General features: G+C 39.8%; 1 protein-coding gene across 3 annotated transcripts; it reads right to left on the reverse strand.

The window, feature by feature from the left end:
* Positions 1–170: 170 nt before the first annotated feature.
* Positions 171–18,615, reverse strand: LOC309413080 (protein EURL; the record flags this gene model as incomplete). Of its 3 annotated transcripts, none has more annotated exons than XM_082010151.1 (4): positions 18,368–18,615; positions 4,799–5,332; positions 1,400–1,462; positions 171–331 (listed from the first exon to the last, which is right to left on the reverse strand). In XM_082010151.1, exons 1-4 carry the CDS (start codon positions 18,489–18,491, stop codon positions 171–173), a joined length of 882 nt encoding a protein of 293 aa, XP_081866277.1. In that variant the 5' UTR covers positions 18,492–18,615. The 3 variants fall into 3 exon arrangements, with proteins under 3 accessions (XP_081866277.1, XP_081866276.1, XP_081866275.1); XM_082010150.1 differs by having other exon boundaries at positions 1,400–1,477; XM_082010149.1 differs by having other exon boundaries at positions 1,400–1,489.
* Between the last annotated feature and the right edge of the window lie 3,386 nt (positions 18,616–22,001).

The following is a 22,001-nucleotide window of genomic DNA, read 5'->3' on the forward strand; positions in this document are numbered from 1 at the left end:
TGCCTTTTTTGTTAAAACAGTCAAGTAAGACTTCTCATGGATTATGAATGCCAAGAGAAAGCTGCCCAAGTTTTCTCAAAAGCTTCTAAATATCTGTGCAGCTGTAATTAATGGTTATCAAAGCTGTTAGGGAAAGTTAGCTCTATAAGTGGACAGAAGTTGTATCTTCTTTATATGGGGACATTTGATTTCATCCCTCCTCGTCCCATCTGTAGACACGGCAGTTTGGAGTAGTTCTTCAGGAGCTGCTCAATAGCAATATGACGAACGTTGAGCTCTGAGGCCAGAGAGTCCTTTTCTTGGACTTGCTGCGTCAGCTCTTCAAACACATCTGCAAGAACATGATTAGGTTAATGCACTTGGTCCCTGTACTTTCACAGAGTTAAGCAGCAGTGCCGAACATTACTATGAAAGAGGCATGGACATTTAAGTTGGCTCACACACAAGAGCACCACTTTTTCCCATTGCAGCACAGCTTGGTGTATGCATTTTAAACTGATTAGATCACCAGTGTTTAGGACCACCAAGATGGATCACTTTATAACTTGAAATGAAGTTGATTCTCATTGTATCGTAAAAGTAGCCAGCAGGACTAGGGAAGGTATGTAATATGAAAGTATATAGTGCTTGGCCCTGGTGAGGCTGCACCTCAAATGCTGTGTTCAGGTTTGGGTCCCTTATTACAAGAAAGGCACTGAGTTGCTGGAGCGTGTCCAGAGAAGGGCAACGAAGCTGGTGAGGGGGCTGGAGCACAAGTCTTACGGGGAGCAGCTGAGGGAACTGAGGTGGGTTAGTTTGGAGAAGAGAAGGTTGAGGGGAGACCTCATCGCTCTTTACAACTACCTGAAAGGGGGTTGTGGCGAGGTGGGTATTGGTCTCTTCTCCCACATAACAAGTGATAGGACTCTCAGGAGGAAATGTCTTCAAATTGTGCCCAGGGAGGGTTAGACTGGATATTAAGAAAAATTTCTTCACTGAAAGGGTTATCAAGCAGTGGAAGAGGATGCCCAGAGAAGTGGTCGAGTCACCATCCCTGGAAGTATTTAAAAGGCGTGTAGACATGGTGCTTAGGGACATGGTTTAGTGGTGACCTTGGCAGTGCTCAGTCAATGGCTGGACTTGATCTTAAAGGTCTTTTCCAACCTAAATGATTCTATGATTCCAGTCAAAAAACTTAAAGAAAATACTGTATTCTTCAAGTGCCTGTTTGCAACAGCCAAGGAGATTACATAATACAAGCACTTAGAAGCTTCCAATTTTACACTGAAACGTGATATATAGAGATTTCAGTTCAAAACTTAACTGACAGGAAAGCCATCACTATTTGTTTTTTTAAACAAGATTTTCTTTATTACAAAGCAACACAAGCCCAGTACAAAAAGTATTGAAAAATTCTCACCCTGTATTTGCTTGAGCAGTTTTTCATTAAGTTGCTTTAACTCTCCAGGCGTCATCATAGTCACTGTAACAATAAAGTCTGTTACCACTACTACTTGAAGTCACATAAGCATCCCTAAGCAGACTCCTATTTTCTCAAATTGTCATCATTTGCATCCTAATAATCAACAGATGTGTGGCAGTAAGTCAGAGGCAATATTATTTATCAGTCATTTGTGGAAAGTTTGAAAATTCTCTTTTATGTTGATATAGACAAGAATTTACTCCATAGGAAAGCCACCTCTTCAATGTAAAAAAGCTGGAAACTCAAGCCCTCGAAACAGTAGTGTCCAGAATCAGAACTGCTTATAAATTGCTGGACACTTTTAAATGCTTTACGTTCCTCTGACTGCAAAACATGGTTTCCACGGTGTAACCCCTGCAAGTACATCTGTTTGTGGGCAAGTGGACAATTCTGAGGTAAGTCCTGCTACACTTACAAGCCTACAGGAAACAGCTTCCAGACAGAATTTTCAGCACGCAGCTACCTGTTTTGGCTATCAAGTTTTGTGCTTTATGCATATAAGAATAACGTATACAGTTTCCACTGAATACCTCAGTGACAAATGATGAAGAAAAATATTAGTTTTTCCATACAAAAGACCAGCATATAAGAACAAGCTTACTTCTCACTGTCTTGTTCTATGTTCCTAGCGAGAACTAAAAGATCCTCTGCATCATTCAAAAGCCCTTCTGTATCTCAGATTATGTGTACATTGATCATCCTCATAGAAAACAAAAAAATATATTAAATCTCAGAGAAGGGAATTGTGGAAGTATTCTATGCTGTCCTCTATCAACACCATGGAAGTATGGAAGCACTGGTCTGCTTCCTAGAAATCCCTCAACCCAGTAGCGGTGGGCACATGTTGGTGCCACACCTGCTGTGGAGATGCCCTTGGCAGCATGGTGCAAAGTGGCAATCCTGATCACCACAGGAGGTTACAGGGCACTGAAGCAAGCTTTAAGACCTTGTAATTTTTAAATATTGATTTTAAACAATGCTGCAGCTTAGCAAGGCTCTCACTAAATACTTGAGAAAAACCTACGCTGCAATCACACAGCTTTTGTTCAGAGATTTCTTAGTGCAAAAGGTTTCTGTATTGTAAGTTTAAAGCACAAGTTCTGAAAAGGGTGTTTTTTACCTACCCATAGGACTATTCGATTATTCTAAATCATCTTCTTTCAACCTTTCTCACATCTTGCAGTTGTGGCATATTAACTTTCTGTCTGTACTGTCAAAACAAAGAAGTTGGCAATAGCTATGATAGCCAAAGGTAGGAAAGAGCACCACTGTACCTGGCTGTTGGAGCAGAAAGGTGAATCTGTTTCACTCTTTAGTGGCCTTACGTCTTGAGTAACAAGTAGGCTATCAAGACAACTGAAGATTCCTTTCTCACATCACCACCCTTTAAGCTCCATGAAAACCCTGACTGGATTTAATATAGTAATTGACAGCTTTATTAAAAAAAAAAAAAAATAATCAAGATTCCCCCTTTTATACCCAGTGGTAGGATGTTAGTTCCCATTTCTTCATTATTTTCATCAACAATTCATTAACTGTAGCAGATAGGCAGGTTCACATGTTTTATGTGTGGGTATCTGGACAGGACTGTTTCATGTCACATAATTCTGATATAGATGGGAAAGGGAACAGAACACTGAATTTAAATAAAACATTATTCTAGCCATAGCTGAGGTAAAGTATGAAGAAATACTGACCCAGCTATTTACAGTTACCGTAACAATAGGCTTTTTTTAGCAGACTGCTATGTCATTACAGTGGAGGAACTGCAATAAGAAGGTACCTGATTTTCACAGAGAAAGTCTAAGTTTTTCTCTAAAATACAAAGTTTATATACTCATAGTCTCCAAATGAAGGTCTTTTAAAGCTAAATACTGCAAAAAGATTACATACTTACAATACAAAGCAAAAATGCCTCAAAAGTGCATTATGCAGTCATAAGAGAAGAAAAAAATCTGTTATTATGCTCAAAACAGCTTTCTGTTCCCCTGTCCAAAAATCAGAGATCAGAGAGATAAATTCCAAGTCACTGACTTCAGTTAGATGACCCCATAAACCAGGTCAAGCTGTCATAATTCCTCTGTTAACTGCTGTCTTGATTTATGTAATCCCAATTTATGACTCCAGAGGACAGGTGGTCAAGCAGCACAACATATCTGTGTTGATCTATGGCTTTAACACTACTAATTCATTACAAATGCAATATGAAGCATCATACAGCAGTTAAATAAAATCCTTTTATAAAGAATGAGAAATGACTAAACTTTGCAAGCACAGGTTTGTTAGTTTGTTAAAAAATTGGAAGCCTAGAGAAATCAGCTCCAACTTTTTACAGTACCTCTGTCTCACTCTGTCTTCTGACGATCTGAATTCCATTACTACCTAGTTTTTCATCACCTTATTTTCCACTGAATATTTTACCAGCTTTTTTTTGTCTTCTTTCTCAGGTCTCTTGAATTCAGAAACCCTCTCCAACTAAGTTTCTCTTCTACAAAGCTAAGAGTGGATTTATTCCAGTTTAGGACCAGGCACTGTTCTAAAAGCTGGATGGGAACTGCAGATATCTCCAGGAACTTAGTCCTAACACATGCAGGCTGATTCGTGAGACACTACAATAGCCGAGATTTTTCTAAAGACTTCTTCTAGCGACCACCTTCTTAAATAACGGGAAAACTTATTTTGCACTGCTTTCAATATCACCAGAGTGATCAAAAGTTTGCTCAGGTCTACTGCTACAGCCTTTAAAAGGACATGGTGGCATAAGGACCTTCCCATTTTCTTATGCTCAATTAACAGAAGGAAAAAAAAAATAGTAAAACGAACAAGGAAAGTCTCCTATTATTAAGAATATGTAGCTTACGTTGTTTCACAAGTTTGCTCTGCTACCTTACCTCTCATTTCCCTTACTGCTTAGGGCAGCTCTCTGTAAAATGTAACCCAAGGCACCACACAAGTTCAGTAAGATGGTCATTTTCAGAAGTTCAGTAATCTCCACAGGCAGGGCTGTGCAACTGCCAGGACTGACATACTGAAGTGACTGTGATCAACCATAACAGTAACTTTGTGTAAATTAGGCATGTCCTGTATCACATTGGGGTATAACTAATAGGAAAATTAAAAAAACAAACCAACCAAAACCCCCACACTAACCAAATCCTCCAAACTATTTGCTTAGCCATGTAGCCTTTTTCTTCACAGATTTTACAGTAATTCCAAACTGCTAAGAGCTGAATTTCAGGATGTGAATTAATGCCCTGTGGGGACATTAAGTGGTCAAGAGGTATTTCAAAGAATGCCCTTGCTTTCTAGGTTGCATGTATACAGATAAATACTTACGTTCTTCCCTGCTGTATTGAGGATGCCTTCTATGAACACTGGTAAGTGAATCACCTTCAGCTTTTTCAGCTTTCTGGACTTGGTTGTGCTTAGACCACAAAACACTACTGCAACAGAAGGTAGCACCTGTTTCTTGTAACACACCAAGTCTGAAGTCATTGGATTCTCTTTGTTCCAAAAGAGTTTGTGAGCAGCTCGATATGCCTCCAGAATTCCCATCTATCCATTTTGCAGAGTATCTAGGTACTGGGGAGTCAAACTGTGGGAGTAATTTTCTATCGGTCTGATGTCTGAAGTTAAAAAGCTGGTGTTGGGATGTTTTTGAGCTTTCAGGATCAGAGTCTAAATCCTTGTTTTGTGCATACTGTATGATCCAGTTAATTTTTTTGCTCAAAATATTTTTTACTTCTGCATATGGACTTTTAGAGAGTTTTGATCGCGGACAGTCCTGATTTGCTATTAAGTGGAATTTTTCAAAGCAGTCTCTGTGCCCCCTTAAAGATCTTGTATGTAGAAGATCTGACTTTGGTACTCCTGTAAAGACACAATAAAAAAAGTTCACTTACTGTATACTCAACTAGTTTTTCAAAACCTTTACTCACAAGCAGCCAAGAAAACAAAAACTTAACTGATGCTTTCCTACTAACAGTCTAATCACTGAAGTAAACAGGGATATGTGATACTCTAAAATGTTTATAGTTCCACTCAGTCTTGAGTCCTTAGCATACAAAGTGTTTTGCACACAGTAATCTCTAGTGCAGGATTTACAGATTACCTGCATGATAACGCAGATGAAGCAAACTGCTATCTCTGTACATATTGCATCATACCTATACAGAAATGTGTAAACTGTAAAATATTCCCAACTATATATCAGAAAGTTCTACAGAACGATGCTGAAGAGCATTTCTGAGAGTAGTCATTCATGCTCCCATCTTCTATTGATAACGTTATGAGCTATCTGCTCAACAAATACTGCAGTGCGCAGGCTTGTGTCATCCACGTGGTCAAACATAATCCAGACTTCAGTCTTAGTTCATTATTTTGCACTAGTACAAGCCTGTAGCCTAGCTAGAGAAGCAAGTTCTAAATACTGTTGACACTTGTCAAGATTAAACTGCCCTGAAACTAACTTCACATAAGACTGATACTTATTCTCCTCTTTGCTTGTCCTCCTTCAAAGACTATTCAAATAGCTACAGCAGGTAACTTACTCATACCGCAAAGTAATTGATAGTGACTGACGTGTTTAAAAAGAACACAATCTTTGAAGATCTACAGTTGGTGAGTGAACACAGATGGTATGAGAAATTACTATTTTAGAAAGCTAATAGTACTCCAGTACAAATTTACTTTCCACAACTTCAGTGGATATTTGTTTTCCTTCAGTTCACCTACACAGTAGATTCAGTATCCAAGTCCAGAATATTGAACAGTTCAACACTTACCTCAACACCCAGTATACTACTTGGGAGGTTATGAATATAATGAAAAACAATTCTGTCAAGCTCCTCATTGCAAATAACAAATAATATACCTGTGAACTGCTGGTGAAAGTGCTCAATGCTTACTAAAGCCAGAATATTTAAATCAACATATGATAATGTAATTTGAAACTAGGTGACATGAACCAAGCTGCAGCCATTTTACCTTTTAGCACAGAAGGAAGTATATAAAAGTACTTAAATTAAACGAAAAAACATGAAATGTAACAGATAGCAAAATTTGATAACAAAGACTTTAACAAGCAATTAGCAGAAAGCTGCATGTTACAACAATTCTCAGTTATACCTGACTTACCCTCTTAAATTCCTGTGGTAACCTTTAAGCTCCCCACCCCAAATGAATAACAAGTGACAAGCTGGTTTTTTTAAGCAATTAAATTCTGCAAAATCCCAAACTACTCTTGAAACTAAGCTGCAAAGGTAAAATTCTTAACATTAAACTAGTGAAAACAAATCCAAGCACTGCATTTTGATTATCTAACCTGCTGGTAACTGGTATGTCAAATTGGGGAATTCAAACATTGAGAGTAACCATTATAATTTTTTAATTTTCCATGTTTTAGGCAGCATTGACACTCAAGAGCTTTACTATTCTAGTCAAGTTTGTAAGAGCGTACACAAAATTAATGGCGCAAAATGACAAAAAGAGTGGAAAATGAAAGAGGATAGCAGGGGAATTTATTTTGTTCTTAGCAGCAGGAGAGAAAGATAAGGTCATAAAAACAGACACTCCTTCTGTCCATGAACTAAGTGTTAGAACAGAAACATATATCCTAACCAGAGGCACCTTTTACAAAGGAAGTTCCCGAACAAAGACAGATGTTGTCTTCATGGGTACAGAGTCAAGATTCTCACTCTACACCTCAAAATACCTTTCAGCAAATAGACATTCACTAACTTTTCTTAAGCTCTGCATGATCTACTGCCTACTTGCAAGGCTATTTTCCCTCTCTATGTCTATAGAGACTTTAAAAAACCCCCAAACATTTCTAGTGAATACAAGGAAAGACAAGTAATTTGTTTTGATGACTTATCAGTACACTTTAAACATAGCAAGTCTGCTTAACTCAAGTAGCATGATGGAAACCCTTAGATCTTTAAGCCATCCAGGAAGAGCAAACACTGTCATCTGAAGTTATAAAGGCATATATTCACAACACTGCAAACCCTACAAAACCAGACTGATTTGTTCGAAGTTATTTGCTTTATTCAAGTGATTCTTCAACGTGCTACGCTGCCAATGCTTTACAGCAGTTTCTTTCACTTACAGGAAAAGTCATCAGATTGGCTGAAAACCAAGTTTTACATAATTTCCTATACAACAACGCTCAGTAACTCACCTAATAATTCAACCATAAGATGAGTGAATGAAGCTAATGTCTTCTGATCACATGACAGAGTAATCCTGTCTCAAGCAAATATTTGAAGATTTGGTGAAGAAGAGGGAAGAGAACTGCAGAAAGCACAGTTAATCTAGAACAAATGCAGTTTTGCACAGATTGTTTCTAGTCCGTGGCTGCTAATAGGTACTAATATCTGTTTTGCTCTCAGGATGCCACCCTTCTCCCAACTCAAAAATCAAACATACCTACTAAGTTTTTAATTCTCTGTATTCTCCCACTGCACTCCTTCCTTCCCCAAAACCAGGGAAAGGACTACCACACTGTTTCTACTAAAAAAAAAAAAAAAACAGAAAAAAATTGATCTTGCAAGTTTAATGAAATATTCCCAGAGATGGTTCTACAGGCATGGACTCTTGCAGTTCGGTCCTCTGCCTTGCACACCTGAAGAAGCAAGGTCAGACCATCTTTCCTCGCATATATACACTACCACTTCTGGGGCAATCACAAAAGACAGACCTGCACAACGAATGCAGTCTCACTTAAAAAAATTCCTGTGAGGCTTTCTGCTTCCTTATTTCCATGAGAGTAATACGTTACTTGTCCAATAGGACAAGGGTGTGAGACCACACAAAATAAACACCACACAATTTCAGTTACAGAACAAAAAGAACAAGTGCAGCATGACTTTATGAAGCCCCATCTCATTTTTATTACTACGCTATAAGCTCAAGGTTACTCAAGTCTGTCTTTCTGACAAATTTATCTTTTAAAAGAGTTCTGAACATTGTTAATGTACCCACTCCAGAGGCATGCTGCTCACAGAAATATATTTTATCAGAACTCAGTAATATCAGATATGCCTGAAATTAGCAACTATTACAGAATAAAAAGTTACTTCAAAGTTCTAATTTTTTTATTTGTATGCCACATATTAGCCATAATCTCACTATTTCTGAACACAGAGCGAGTTATTACAAAACACTCCCAGTATAAAAGAATAAACTACCCCTCCCCCCCAAATTTATATCCTTCCACATCTCTTACTCTTCTGAAAAAAACCAAAAAGGGCCTATCTAAATACTCTTCAATACAGTAAGGAACAGAAAACCAAACCGGTTTTGTACAGAATTGTTAACAGACTTGCTTCAGCTTTCACATAAATGGTTTGGATTTCTACTGTAACAAACACATGCAAAAATCAAACAAACAAAAAACTCCCACCACCAAACCCCAAAACAACCCTCAATCTTTCTTTCGTACTAAGGTGACAATTAATCCTTTCCTACACAGAGAACGTGAGTGTCCTAGTTTCAGTGAGTTACATCAGCCATTAGCCTTCCGGACTTGCATCCCAAGAGCTGAGCATTCACAGCAGCTGCTGTGCCAGCACAAACTAGTAATGATGTACCAGTACCACAGCAAGTAAGAGCATGTTCCTCCAACACAAGTCCTTGTGTTGTGGGCGATACCATCAGCTTTATGAGGCAGAAAAGATGCCTATTTCTTTTTGGTAAGACTTCATACTTCACTCAGATTACTTCATATTTTTTCCTTCATCACAATTGCAGAAAAATCCACCAGCTGGTAAACTGGCATAGATCAAACAGGTGATATATAAAGATGATTCCGTTTCAGAAGACACGTTACTTTATTCAACACTATACACAAAGAGGTGAATAAAGCAAAGTAAGACTTCTGTACGTTACAAGAAGTAACATCATAATTTTGATAAAACAGCTATTGTCAGTTCTGGGGATTTTCACAGGGTTTCAGTTCAGTTCTGTCTCAATGTTCCCATTTGCTACTATCCATCTCAACCTCCTTTATTTTTTTGGCTGGTTCAAGTCAGCAATCGTACAACCATCAATTTTTTCCCCCACATGTATAGGTATGTGGATATTTGTCCCTTGTCTTACTTTCCAAGAATAGGATTGCAGACTATGTCCAAGTATGTCCTACTCTTCATACTTATTTTTTCAGAGAAGGGAAACAAACCTCAAAAAGCAGCAAAAAGCTCACAACCATCCAGAGCAGGCAAGCTTTATCTGCAGGTGAAAAAAATCCACCAAAATTCAATAACATTTAGAAGACAATATTTAACTAACTTAAGACAGCAGATGCCATTAGGAAACAAGCTCAGGCCACAGAGCATTCGTCAAGTGAACAAGATTCACAGGATGATGCCAAACCTCAAGACAAATCATAAAAGAACCGAAGTAGGTGTCTACCATCCATTATTTGCTTCTGATTCTGGTAACTCATGAGTCCTACATGAAATATGAATGGTACCACTTCACTCAACACTATCTGTGTATGTTGAGCACTTTTAAGAACAGGGCTGCTTATTTAAGAGCTTACTATTTAGCAAAAAAATGTATTTTGAATATTTCAAATTGTAAGCTACGTAAGGCTGAAAATCTTCCTCTGCATTGGTACAGTTCTCAACATAATGAGTCTTAACCCACTCCTGCAAAATAATTTTGTAAATGAATGACTAGCAACAATGCAATTTATAAAGTAGTATGCATTTCTGTAACTTCAAGTTATGCGTAAGTCGAAGTAGCTGAGGGCAGGGAGAATATTTAGCATATAATCAATAAATTCTATGCTATTTTAATGCATTTTTACTTGAAAGTAAATCAGTTTCCATCGTATTAAAGTTCTGGGGGTTTTTTTGAAGCGAAGTAGTCTACAAAGTCTTTCTTTCTGCCTTTGCAACTGATTCTTCAAGAACTATGTGTAATTCTTCATGATAAAGATACAGAACTAGGCTGAAATGTTTGTTCACATTTATATATAAAGCTGGCTAGAATAGTTGTCTTATTTGGAGATTATAATAATAATGAACAAGTTCAATTCAGCAGGAATGCTCTTGAATACCAAGACTACTTCACATCCCTTCATAAACAAATGTTTTCATAAAAAAATTTAAAAGTCAGTGATCATTAGCCTGCTTGTTTATCTTCCAGAGTTTTTTTTTAATTTTATTTTTTTTTTAAAACCTTCTTATTTGGTCTTTTAGCTCCATCAGTTGAAAATGATGTTAAAGAAAGCCTGTGTTCCCTCCTTAGCAATTTATAATGCAATGCTGAAAACTAATGGTTTTTGCAATGGTCAATGACCTTAGCTTGAGCAGCTGAAGATGGAAAAAACCCAGAATTTAAGATGGAGTGGACTAAAATTAACAAGAATACTTCCAGACAAATGAGTAACCAGTTTTAAGTTTGTACTATGACATTCATTAATTTCAGACATATTAAAGTCCCTTTAAAGAATTTACAAATACTTACGGGTAACATTTATAATTGACCATAGAAAAAGGAAAAGAAAAACCGCCTTCTTAGTATAATGCTGGCGTCCATCATACACCAGCTTCCATAAATGTGTGAAATACATGTGGTTATTAAGGACAGTCAAAAGAGAGTGAATATACTTCATAATATAAATTTGTATGGTACTGGCAATGTGGGTGAAATTCTGTTTAAGCCAGAACACTTAGAAAAGGTCCACCTCTAGTTTTAGCTAGTTGTGGAGATGGCTTCCACAGCCAGTGAAGAAACTCTTCTTGGGCACAATTCACCTCATCCTAAATAGTCACCTCCAGAAATACTTGTGGTAAGCACCTATGTTTCTTCCTTTAATCCTATAAGCAAGCAAGTACCCTTGTGAAGAGCGTCAGTCCGTGGCCGCCTACTTTTAAGAGCCCCAGTTTTCACTACGCATTCTGAAACGTTCCAGCCGCTGCTTCCCTCAGCTGTCCACTTTGCACACATATAGTATCACTCTGTAAACAGTGATGTCTAACCAGCTCATGAAACAGCTCCTGAACAACTGCTAGTGTCCACTTGGAACGCTAAGATCAGATAAGCTCAAGTTTGGTTTACCTGGTGTACAAGGTTAAGACCTGCAGACGACAGGGAAATGCTTCACAAGGCATTAAACGTTTATGTCTACCTATTTTAAGCCACTGCTGCATATTAGTCTGCTTATTAAGAGTGCTGAAAGAGTGGTGTTCTTACAATAGAAAAGCAGATCTCAAGACCTGTTCAAAATACGTTAAATAAAACCAGCCCACAATGACCTAAGACAGCAAGTCACCCACACATGTCTAAACGACAAGGGGTGGGGAGAACTTATACTCTTCAGTCGTACAATTCTGCCAACACTGATAAATGGGATCATTAGAGACATATATCTCCAACACATCTGCCTGACAAGACTTAAGACAACTGCTATTTTTAAGTGTACACATGCAATTTCATTTGAGAGTTAAATCTTATGATTTATTAGATTGGCTAGAAGGAAAACACTGGTGCCATTCATTAACTTCCAAAACCAGACACATGGTAAAGACTAGATATTATATTGTTCATAAATTGAAGTTCTCTCCTCACTTTCATATGATAAAGCCAGTACATTCCATACATCAAGTGTGCACACAAATCATCTCCCATGGCATTTCTGTTAGCTCATCTGTATTTCAAAACATAGCAAAGACATACTATGTATGACAGGACAGAGATCCAGCTGACCCTTAAAAGGTTTTCAAAATTCATGTTCCCTATAAACTCCTATGAAGAGAGTTTACTACTGTATTAGACACGCCAATATATTCTGATGAAAACTCTACTGCAGGAACTACCTTGTTAAACATGTCTCGTACTCTAACAAAAAAAAAAAATCAATTAAACTGACCTTGAATAGAGTGGAAGCCATGAGACAGTATTTCTGTACTCTGGATGATGCCAGGTAAGTAACATTAACTGCTCAATTTACTTGTTTGCATGTACAAACTTCCCAAATTTACACATAGAAAATTCTAGAATGCACTTTTAGAACGAGCCACACAGCTTTACTATTACTCAGCAGTACTTATATGGCACTTAGAAGATTAAGAATAGCATCTCCAGCTATGTTTGGACTTGAATTTGTAGTTAAGAGGTTTACTGGGACATGCAGCTAGTTCCACAAGTCCATTCAAGTCTGCAGAAATGAGTCATGCCCCTGGACTGCAAATGCTACCTTGAAACAAGTTCTCATCTGTCTAGCCTAAAGGGCAGTGATGAAATTTTTTAGCTTTTGTTGCCAGAATAATATATTTTATTGGTTACTATTTCATTAACATTCAAAACAATAAGGATGTGTAATATTTTGGAACAGAATGAAATTAAAACATCAGTTTCCAATCTTTTCAGCTACACCTTAGAACCTATTTCAGTGAGATACTCTTCTGTAGGGTGTAAGAAGGAGAAAAGTAAAATTTAAGTGCTTATAGCTTTTTTTAAAAAAAAGTTGTTTATTTGTTAAGATTAACATAAAGAACAGAATGAGAACATAATACAAGATTTTATAGACCTTAACAGGAAAAAAGCTATGCAATAAGATGAATTTGTTTATAGCATCTTTGTCTTAACCTGGAGACTGTAATACACCAACCTGATTCTGAAATTACCTCAAATGCTATGAGTCTATCAGCACTTTAAAGGGCAGTGGAAATGTAATTGTATTAACATAAATCAGGGGAATAGGTGTCCAGTACTTACACTATCTCTTCCTTTATATTACAAGACCTGGGATACAGACTATCAGCTGTCATGCAACTTTAAACAGAAATGGAAGGAAGCAAGCCAGTTTGCTTGTCAGCTAGCATTCTCCAAGATGTTATTGTAGTTAGCAGCACCAGATATGCAAAAGAGTGAATAAAAATCAGATCAGATTTTCTATTATGGTTTCCTCTCTGTTACGAACCCTTAAATTTCAGGAAACACACAGATTTTTAAATAATTCTGCAATAAGACATACCAGCATAAAACCAGGTTAAGACAGATACATTATCTATGACAAATAATGTAAAACCAACCCATCATTATTACAGACTTTCAACTTTGAAACCTTCAGAAACAAGTCCAATGTTTGAACAAGTACATTCAGGTATTAAGTGCCTGAAGGTGGGATTTCCACAGGCATTGTCCAGAGGATCACAGAGCGTGCCTTAACGAAGGACACATCTGCACTGCACAATACATTCCCATCTAAGGGTACCTGAACACCTGGAAGCAGCACCACAGGTAGCACAACAGCCTAGCAGTCCAGCCGCCTCTTCGTGCCCTGTGAAACACAGGCTAGACAGTTACATCCTCCTAACAGGAGAAGCAGAGCACAGCCACCTACCACTGTACAGCACCACATTCTTACGTGGGAGCCCTGCAACACGAGTTTCAAAGCAGCTTGTAGGCACATCACATTCAGGCAGAGGGTTTTGTTTTTTTTGTTTTGTTTTGTTGCTATATACACACACAGACAGCTTGTATACATACACACACACACTTACATTTTTGCGTGTTGCATACATTTCCCACCCTCCAGTTCAAACTGCAGATCTGTTGCTAGTATTACATATTTGGTACCAGAGTTCAGTTAACCATTTTCCCATAGTATAAAGAAATGAAAAAGGAGAAGAAATTTGGCTCAAACTAACACACAACACATGATTTCCTGGCTTATGCAATCTAATTACCTATGAATTTATAACATTTCCTGTTTCAATCCACAGGTTACTGTGGCACCTACCCAGAAAAACAAAACGGTACACAACAACCTCTGATGTTCACTTTGTCTGCACAAGGCAAACAAAAGCCAACAAACTCCAACAGACACACACCACCAGAATATTCTAAACCCCATCTAGAACTTTAAAACCATTGTACAGAATCAGTTTTGTTTCTCACATATGAAATGCTAAACGTTTAAGAACGACTTGAGCATTCTGATGTGCTAAATCACCTGATAATGATCCTTCCGACACAAAGACAGTTTTGCAATAAAGTATTTACGTGTAGCTTAGTCGACTTAGCTTCCCTGAGCATGAATCCTTAAACTAAGTGAGCTAAAAGAGCAAGTGCAACAGGGACAAAAATACTGCCTTTTCAAGACATCCTCCCCGCCTCATTCAGACTGAAGATTAGCACTACTAAACTCTCCTAAGCAAGTTACTCAGAAAAGTTGATGACACATAACCGGAGGAAGTTTAAACCTGCATCTTGACTTTCGGTTTCTGTATGCCCATTTTCCCTTTTCTCCTTACTTTGCAACACTCCTTCAGTCAACTGGAGAGAAACAAGACCCTATAATCCATATACATCACTCCTGAATAAATTTTGTGACAGACACCAAGCTGCACTTAATCCAGTGGTTTCTGTGAATTAACTAAACTTAGTAAGAAGCACAATCAGATTTTAGGCTAAGCCATCATTTTATTTCATTAAAAGACTAAAATCTAGTATTAAAAAAATTATGGAGACATGATTTCTGATAAAAAAAATAAAGATTTTATGACACAGTAACTAACTTCCTCATTCAGAAACTCAGCAGTTAGTTAATTAAGGCAGACCAGATTAAGCTTTCTGTATAGTGGTCTTCCTTCTCTCTAAAGGACTTACTCAGGTAAGAATAACCTGAAATTTTCCCCCCTCAATTATATATCATTATTAGGCTATTGTCCAAACATAATAACGGTTACAAAAAGCCACCCCAGCATCAGGAAGGTAATGGCACAACACATCACAACACTGACCCAGGAAGAAGTCTGTTGAGTCATTACAGATGGGGTTAGTCTCAGATTTGCTCATTTCTAGTTACTCATCTTACTTAACCAAGATGATCAACATTACCATGCACACGCAAACAAACTTGTACTGCTGTTAAACTCACTATGTCAGAGAAGACACAAAGATTCACCAGTACTAAATTAACAGTAGCAAAGTAAATTGTATTTTTGTAGTGTTTTGTTTACACACGTTTGAGAAAGTCTGTTTCAGAGGGGGTTCAGGTGGTTAAGCCTAGGCCGGATGAGTTTCAAGTGCCTGGATTTACCACAGACAGCTTTAAGTAATCAGATGCCAGCATGAAGGGAAACTGAATTGTCCTCAAGAGTTTTGTTAGAGCACTAGAATATGACACCCTTTTAAAAAAGGAAATTGGGAAACCTCTTTCCAGAATTTCATACATGGAAGTTAACAGGGTGCTGCAAACAGTGGGAGTACATATGCATGCAGCAAGATGCTGGGCTGAGACTAATAGCCCGCCTGTTCTTGAACAGCAGCTATTTCCTACTTCACTTGGGGAGATGTTATGCATGCTCATTGACACTAAAAATGAGTGAGCCTTAAGCACTGTCCTAGCTGTTGCATGAATATCTTTTTAGATTAGCCTACTTCACTTCCTGAATTACTTAAAAATATACATACGTGTTTTAACTGCTTGTATTTTTAAATATGATGTTGAATAAAAGAACAAACTATTAGTGAGAATCCCATACTTACAAATAAGTGTCATAGCACAGCTACAGAGTTGATACAACTTACAGTTGATGCTGTTCAACTACTAGCTATGTTATAATGCATCTGGACTTGATTAAAATATAAGCAGTAGGTTAGTATGAAAATGTCCAGTATAACATTCTCAGTCAGTGAATTATCCATTTCATTCCCTACCCAGGGCTGCCAGAAGACTGTTATTTTGGATGTATATACACCATAGTGTTTGTCACAGGAAAATACAGGAATGCAGCAGGTATGTCAAAAGGAGGAATAGTGTGACCATGGGTAGGTAACAGGCTGGCTCATGCAGTGGTTCAGCTAAAAAGTCTTACAGTGATTCTTTATAAAGTCACTTACACAATCTCTGCTACCCTAAGACTCCTCTCCCTATAAAAGCAGTTAACAGCACATCTTTTCAAAGTGGTACACAGAAGACAGAATATCAGAAATTGAGATATTTTGATGATATAATGATTAAAGATACTGACACTTTCCTTTACTATGCAAAAATAAGAGATTAAGAATATAATAGTTCATGTAATTTCAGGTGAGCTTTCATCAGTATTCTGTTCAAGTAGTCTTGTTTCAAAATTAACCAAAAATTTAGAAGATTATGCAAAGTAGTCTGCTGCACAGATTAAGGCTTTATTATTATCAAGTCTACTTAGAGTTCCAGAAAAAAAAAAAGTTGTTCCAGCTAACACACATGATCATTTTATAAGGTAATATCCGTAACAAGTAACTTTGACAAATCCACAGTTTATCTCAAACAACAGAGCACAGAAACCATCCCACAATTTTTTAATGCATCCTATTTTATTTCAACACTTCTAAAACAAAACTAGATTCTGCATGTAATCGAACTACTTAATTGTCATTATGGCAATATGTTTTTCTTCCCTCATTTTAAAGCCTAGAGACACACACATCTTAACTCTCCATATTGAGAACTATAAGCCTATAATTTTAAAGCAGTGAGAAAATTCAAGCAGACTGACAGGTTGTCTTAGGTTATAGATAGTTGCTCCGAGTTTTATCAAAAAGTGCAAATATACAAACATGACTCTTCTAAACAAAATCATAAAGCATGCAAATTACTACTCAAGTATGAAACTATTACTCATATTAAAATATATTGCTTCTAGTAGCAACAAAGACCTTAAAGGCATCACTTTAAAAAAAAAAAAATCAAAACACAGTGCTGAGTCAGTATTTAAAAGTGATTCCAATCTGCTAATGCATTTTTCAGATTTCTGTAAGGTAACAACAAAATTGTATTACCTATACGTGCATTAAAGTTCAGATGCACAATAGAAACAGTGTATGGAATACATAACCTTACAGCCCCCTATATTCCAGTCAGTTTTATGCTTCTACAGTTCAGAATAAACCACTAGATCACTGGGTACAGTGTTCGTATCTCACAGCACTTTACCCTCAGAAAGACTTGATCCTAAGACCTTTAGTGTACTCTCATATATATCAGAGACACAGCAATTGCATTGTCATCAAGAAATGGGACTATTCACATAACAGTGTTAAGATTTTCATCTTCAGTTGCTCCATACCAACACGGATTACTCTAGCTAGTCACATGCATGTACGATTGACAAATAACACTTCATATAACTGGAAAAAATTACTTTGTTGCCCCAAAAATCAAGCAACAATATTTATACTTTAAAAAAAACCCTTATTTGATTTAAAAAAGGGAAATAATCTACTGCTCGTTCATGCCCAACACTTGATTCATACATGTAAAAGAGCAACAAGATGAGTAAGTTCTTCAGCAAAGCAAGGTTTGAAATTCTAAAAATACCACTTTGAAGGCCAGAGATGATGCTTACAAGATTAGTCTTTTAAAAGATGGACAAAATTCCTACTTTATAATTTGCAAGCTCTAAGAAGCTTTGGCAATGAACCCAGTTTTATCATATTATGTGTATTATTACCTTATCAAAGTAAAAATAAATAATCCTCTGATTACTTCTAGTGAAAATGAGATATTGAAATGCTTCCCAAAACACCATTCCACTTTAAAACTTGCAATTTAAGTAAGTTTTATAGGTAGATCCCTCTAACTATTGAGGAAAAACCCTGAATAAAGGCAGAACATAAACTCCTTCCAATCTGAATTAACACCAGAGATCTAACACCAGAAAGTGAACTTAACAGCTGGGCATTTCATCAGCTTTTAAAACGGTGCACCTAGGGCACGCACCTGGAAATGAGCTATTTAGGAACCTAACAAACTAGCTTGGCCAGCAATAAAACTTTCTAAATACACACGTTTTCAAACCCAAGCCTCTATGAAAACTTTCAGAAAAGCTGAATTTGCGTTCAGCTCCAAAGCTTAAGTCTACGAACGAAGTTCGCACAAGAGCACTCGTATTAGAACGTTACCTTCGATGTTCAGCTCAAAACAAACGTGGCAAAACGAGAGCGTTTCCTTCTCCGTTCCCAGCTTGCAGACGCTGCAGACGTTGTCATCGTCCAGGTCGATGCTCACGAACTGCTCTTCGTTCATGTTGCCTTTGGGAGGAGGGGGCGACAAGGGACGGGGCCGTTATTTCAACCGCCACCGAGGCGAACCACCGGCCGCCCCGCGCCTGGGGAGGAGGCAGGCAGCACCACACGCCGACCCCAGCCGCTGCTCCGGCCCCGCGCCCAATCCCCCGGGCCCGGCCCGCCCCGACACACCGGGACAGGGGAACGAGGGAGGGAGCGCCCCGGGAAAGTTCCTGCCTCACAGCGCGGGGGCGCGGCGCGGCCAGGGACCGAGCCCTCCCGCCACCTCCACGCCCGCACACCCTTTCCCTTCCCTTCCCCAGACGCTGCCCCGTCCCGTCCCGCTCCCGCTTCCCCTCCAGCTCCATCCTCAGGCTCCTCATCACGTCCCCTCCTCCTCTCCGGCGCGCTCCGCCGTCGTCGTCGCTGCTGCTGCCGCCACCGCCGCCGCCGCCGCCGCCACCGCCACGACCTCAGCCACCGCCACCGCCACCGCCACGACCCCAGCCCCCCTCACCACTGCCGTGCTGTGCCGCCCGCCCCGGCGCCGCGCTGCCCTCTTGTCAGGCCGCCAGCGCCTCCACCACCAGAGCTCGGCGCCAGGCACCGCCCGCCGCTTCCGGCCGAGACCACGGCTACTGCGGGACAGGGGGGGGAGCGGTAGGTCCTAGAGACGCTCTGCGGCGCGCCTCGGCGGCTGGCATCGCCTCAGAGCGGTGTAGTGAACGGCGGCGAAGCAGGACGAGCAGGCTACCGCCTTCCCGCCCCCCCGTGCGGCCACAATGGCCGGGGGCGCCCCTGCTCCCGGCAGCAGTTGGGCTCTCCCAGAGCGCGGCTTGCGGTTCCCCCACCCCCGCGCGGGAGAACGGGGGCGGGGCGGGGGCGAGGGGAAGTCCGCCCGGCGCCGCGACAGCCCCGCTCCCGCAGCACGACGGGGCGTGTCCGCCCCGCCCCCGGGGAGGTGGTGTGTGGGAGTGAGGCGTGTGGGGCACGAGCTCGCGATTATCCCGGCGCACGTTTACGTTTAATTAGCCGGTGATCTGTGGGGCGGAGTACGCTTGGGATTCGTGTTGATCGGGTTTCGTTGGAAATGCCAAGTTCATTTGTGTGTACGGAGCCGAGACCGGGGAGGGTTTGCTGAACGGCAAAAGGGGGGAAGTAACGGGGGGGCCTGCCGCCACGTGAGCGTGCAGAACTGGCAAATCCGTCCTCAGTCTGAGCCGTGTCCTGGCACGGAGGGAGTAACAGTTGCTCCTCGGGGGTGGCGGTTGTGTTTCACGTCGTGTGCCTACGGAGGAAGGAAAGAAAAAAGTTACTGTTGAACAGGAGTGAAAGCAGGTGTGCGTGAAAGGAAGCAGAGGAGAAGGAGGAGAGAGGAGAATGCGCGCAAGGGCGAAATGGCGTCCCAGGTGTGCGTATTCGACGTGGTGACAAACCGCGCACAGGCTGCGACTGTGGTCGGAATGGAAAGCAAAGCCCAGCCAGGCCTGTGCTTGCACTTCGCCGGTGAAGCCACAAGCGGTAGATCGTGTCATCATGAGAATTTCCACAGCTGACGGAAGTGACGTACAACGCGTGTCAAAGTGGGATTGTTGATGAAAGAGCGAAGTGATCTTCCAGAATCTTCTCTATTGAAACGCATGTCTCCCCGCAGTTTTTGTTGTTTTGAGCTGTATTTTCTTGGGGCATTTTCTTCTATTTTATCAAAAAGAAAGAAAAAAGAAATCCCGCGCTGTGTTAGAGTCCCTTCCTTCACAGCTCTTAAGTAGCAATTCGACTTCAGATTTGCTTCTGTTGGAGGATGACGGAGCGTATTTCATCCCAGAGCTTCCTCAAATTGTTTCTCCCACTGGCTGACACTGGACTTGGGAGAAGGGTTGCATGTCCTTTGCCCCATCCTCATCTGCTTCTTTGAGCGACAAAGAAGCAGCAGCCTGACTTCATTGCAAAAGCAATATTAAGACAGAAAAAAAGACATGAGCCTGGGGCAGAGGATTTAAAAACAGAAAGGAGAGACTGGACAGATGATGGTAGATGGTAAATCTGTAAATATTGGAGTATTTTCCCCTCCAGAATCTGATGCAGATCTAAAGGCTATTGAGTCTCAATAGCCCATTGACACCATGCAGCAGCAGCAGTAAAATCTAATGGCAAAAATGTCATGAAACTTGTTAATAAATGACACGTGGGAGACAGTATGGCTCTTGGTGTCTGATCTGCTTTTCTTGTAAAAAATTGCTCTAAAATTTAGAGGTAATTTCATTAAAAATAGTGAAAAATCTAATGTTTCAGGTGCAAAGTTATGAAAAAAAATGGTAAATGCCAAGTTGAAGATTGTCTGTGCAATCTTAACTACTGCCCACTACGTGGTTTATATGTATACATGCACATATGTATTTCCCCCCCCCCCAAGACCCTTGTTTAATCAGTGCGTGTTATTCTAGATGACAGTTTACTTCCATTGGAGAATTATTTTAGTAGCAAACAAATCTGTCCTTTTACATTTCTTTTTCCCTTCTGAGTTTGCATTTTCATTATAGGGAGGCTTTGGCAGTGGTCATGTTTTAATAATTCTTACTGCTCCACCTTACCCCAGCTGCTTGGTTCTGTTCCCACACTATTTTCTTGCTGTGTTTCAGCATTTGTGAGATGGCACAAGGGACTGGGTCGCTGTTTTCAAAGAAAGAAAATTAATTCTACCTCTGACGATCACTCTTTTGCTTCACAATGCAGCCGCATAAACACTGGTGGCAAGGCAGCTGAAGGGGTAACACACAGATGAAAATGAGTACTCTGGCCCCTGTGTCATGAAATCATGGCTTGAGTTTCATTAGGATCTTCACTCCAAATAGCTAAAAATTAGAAATGAAAGCTCACGTCAGTGTTTTACGGACATACTTAGTTCCAGTTTCCTGAGTGAAGGTTTAGAAGTTCTAAAGCTAAAAGGCATTTTTTACTGAAATATACAGTGTTAAACAGGAGTCCAGGGAGAGGTGGGGTTGCTTGGGCATTATAAAAAATACTGCAGCAAATTCCCAGCAGAGATAACGAATAGTATCGGTACTGCTCAAATGAAAGTATCTGTGTAGGTTTCCCTGTCTATATTAAAAGAGATTCAGAAAAGGAGAGAAGTTTTGAAGAGTTTGAATTTGAAACTCACAGTCTAGGTGAAGTAGGCCTGCCCCCCCGAAAACTTAGAAAAGGCAACGTTTCAAAATCAGCCCGACTTGTTTCTCTTCCCTCTCTGCTTTCTTCACTCTGCTTGCCCCTGGGCTTGAGGATATTTTTTCCTCTCTGTAAGTCAGGCGACTGAGGCTTTTCCAGGCACTCTGGCAGATCTTCATGTACTTCAGACAGTTATTGTCTGAAGCTGATAAACACATACATTTTCTCCAACTCTTCTGTTTGTGGTTTTTTTTTCCTGATTTTTTTTCCTCATTTCTTTTACTTGTTGCTTTATTTTTACAGATTTTTCATTTCTGTGTTCTTCAACCTTTCCTAGTTTATTACATTTTTCACCCCTGGAAGA

This window comes from Phaethon aethereus, assembly GCF_964289735.1.
Source record: "Phaethon aethereus genome assembly, chromosome: 1".
Classification (NCBI taxonomy): Eukaryota; Metazoa; Chordata; class Aves; order Phaethontiformes; family Phaethontidae; genus Phaethon; species Phaethon aethereus.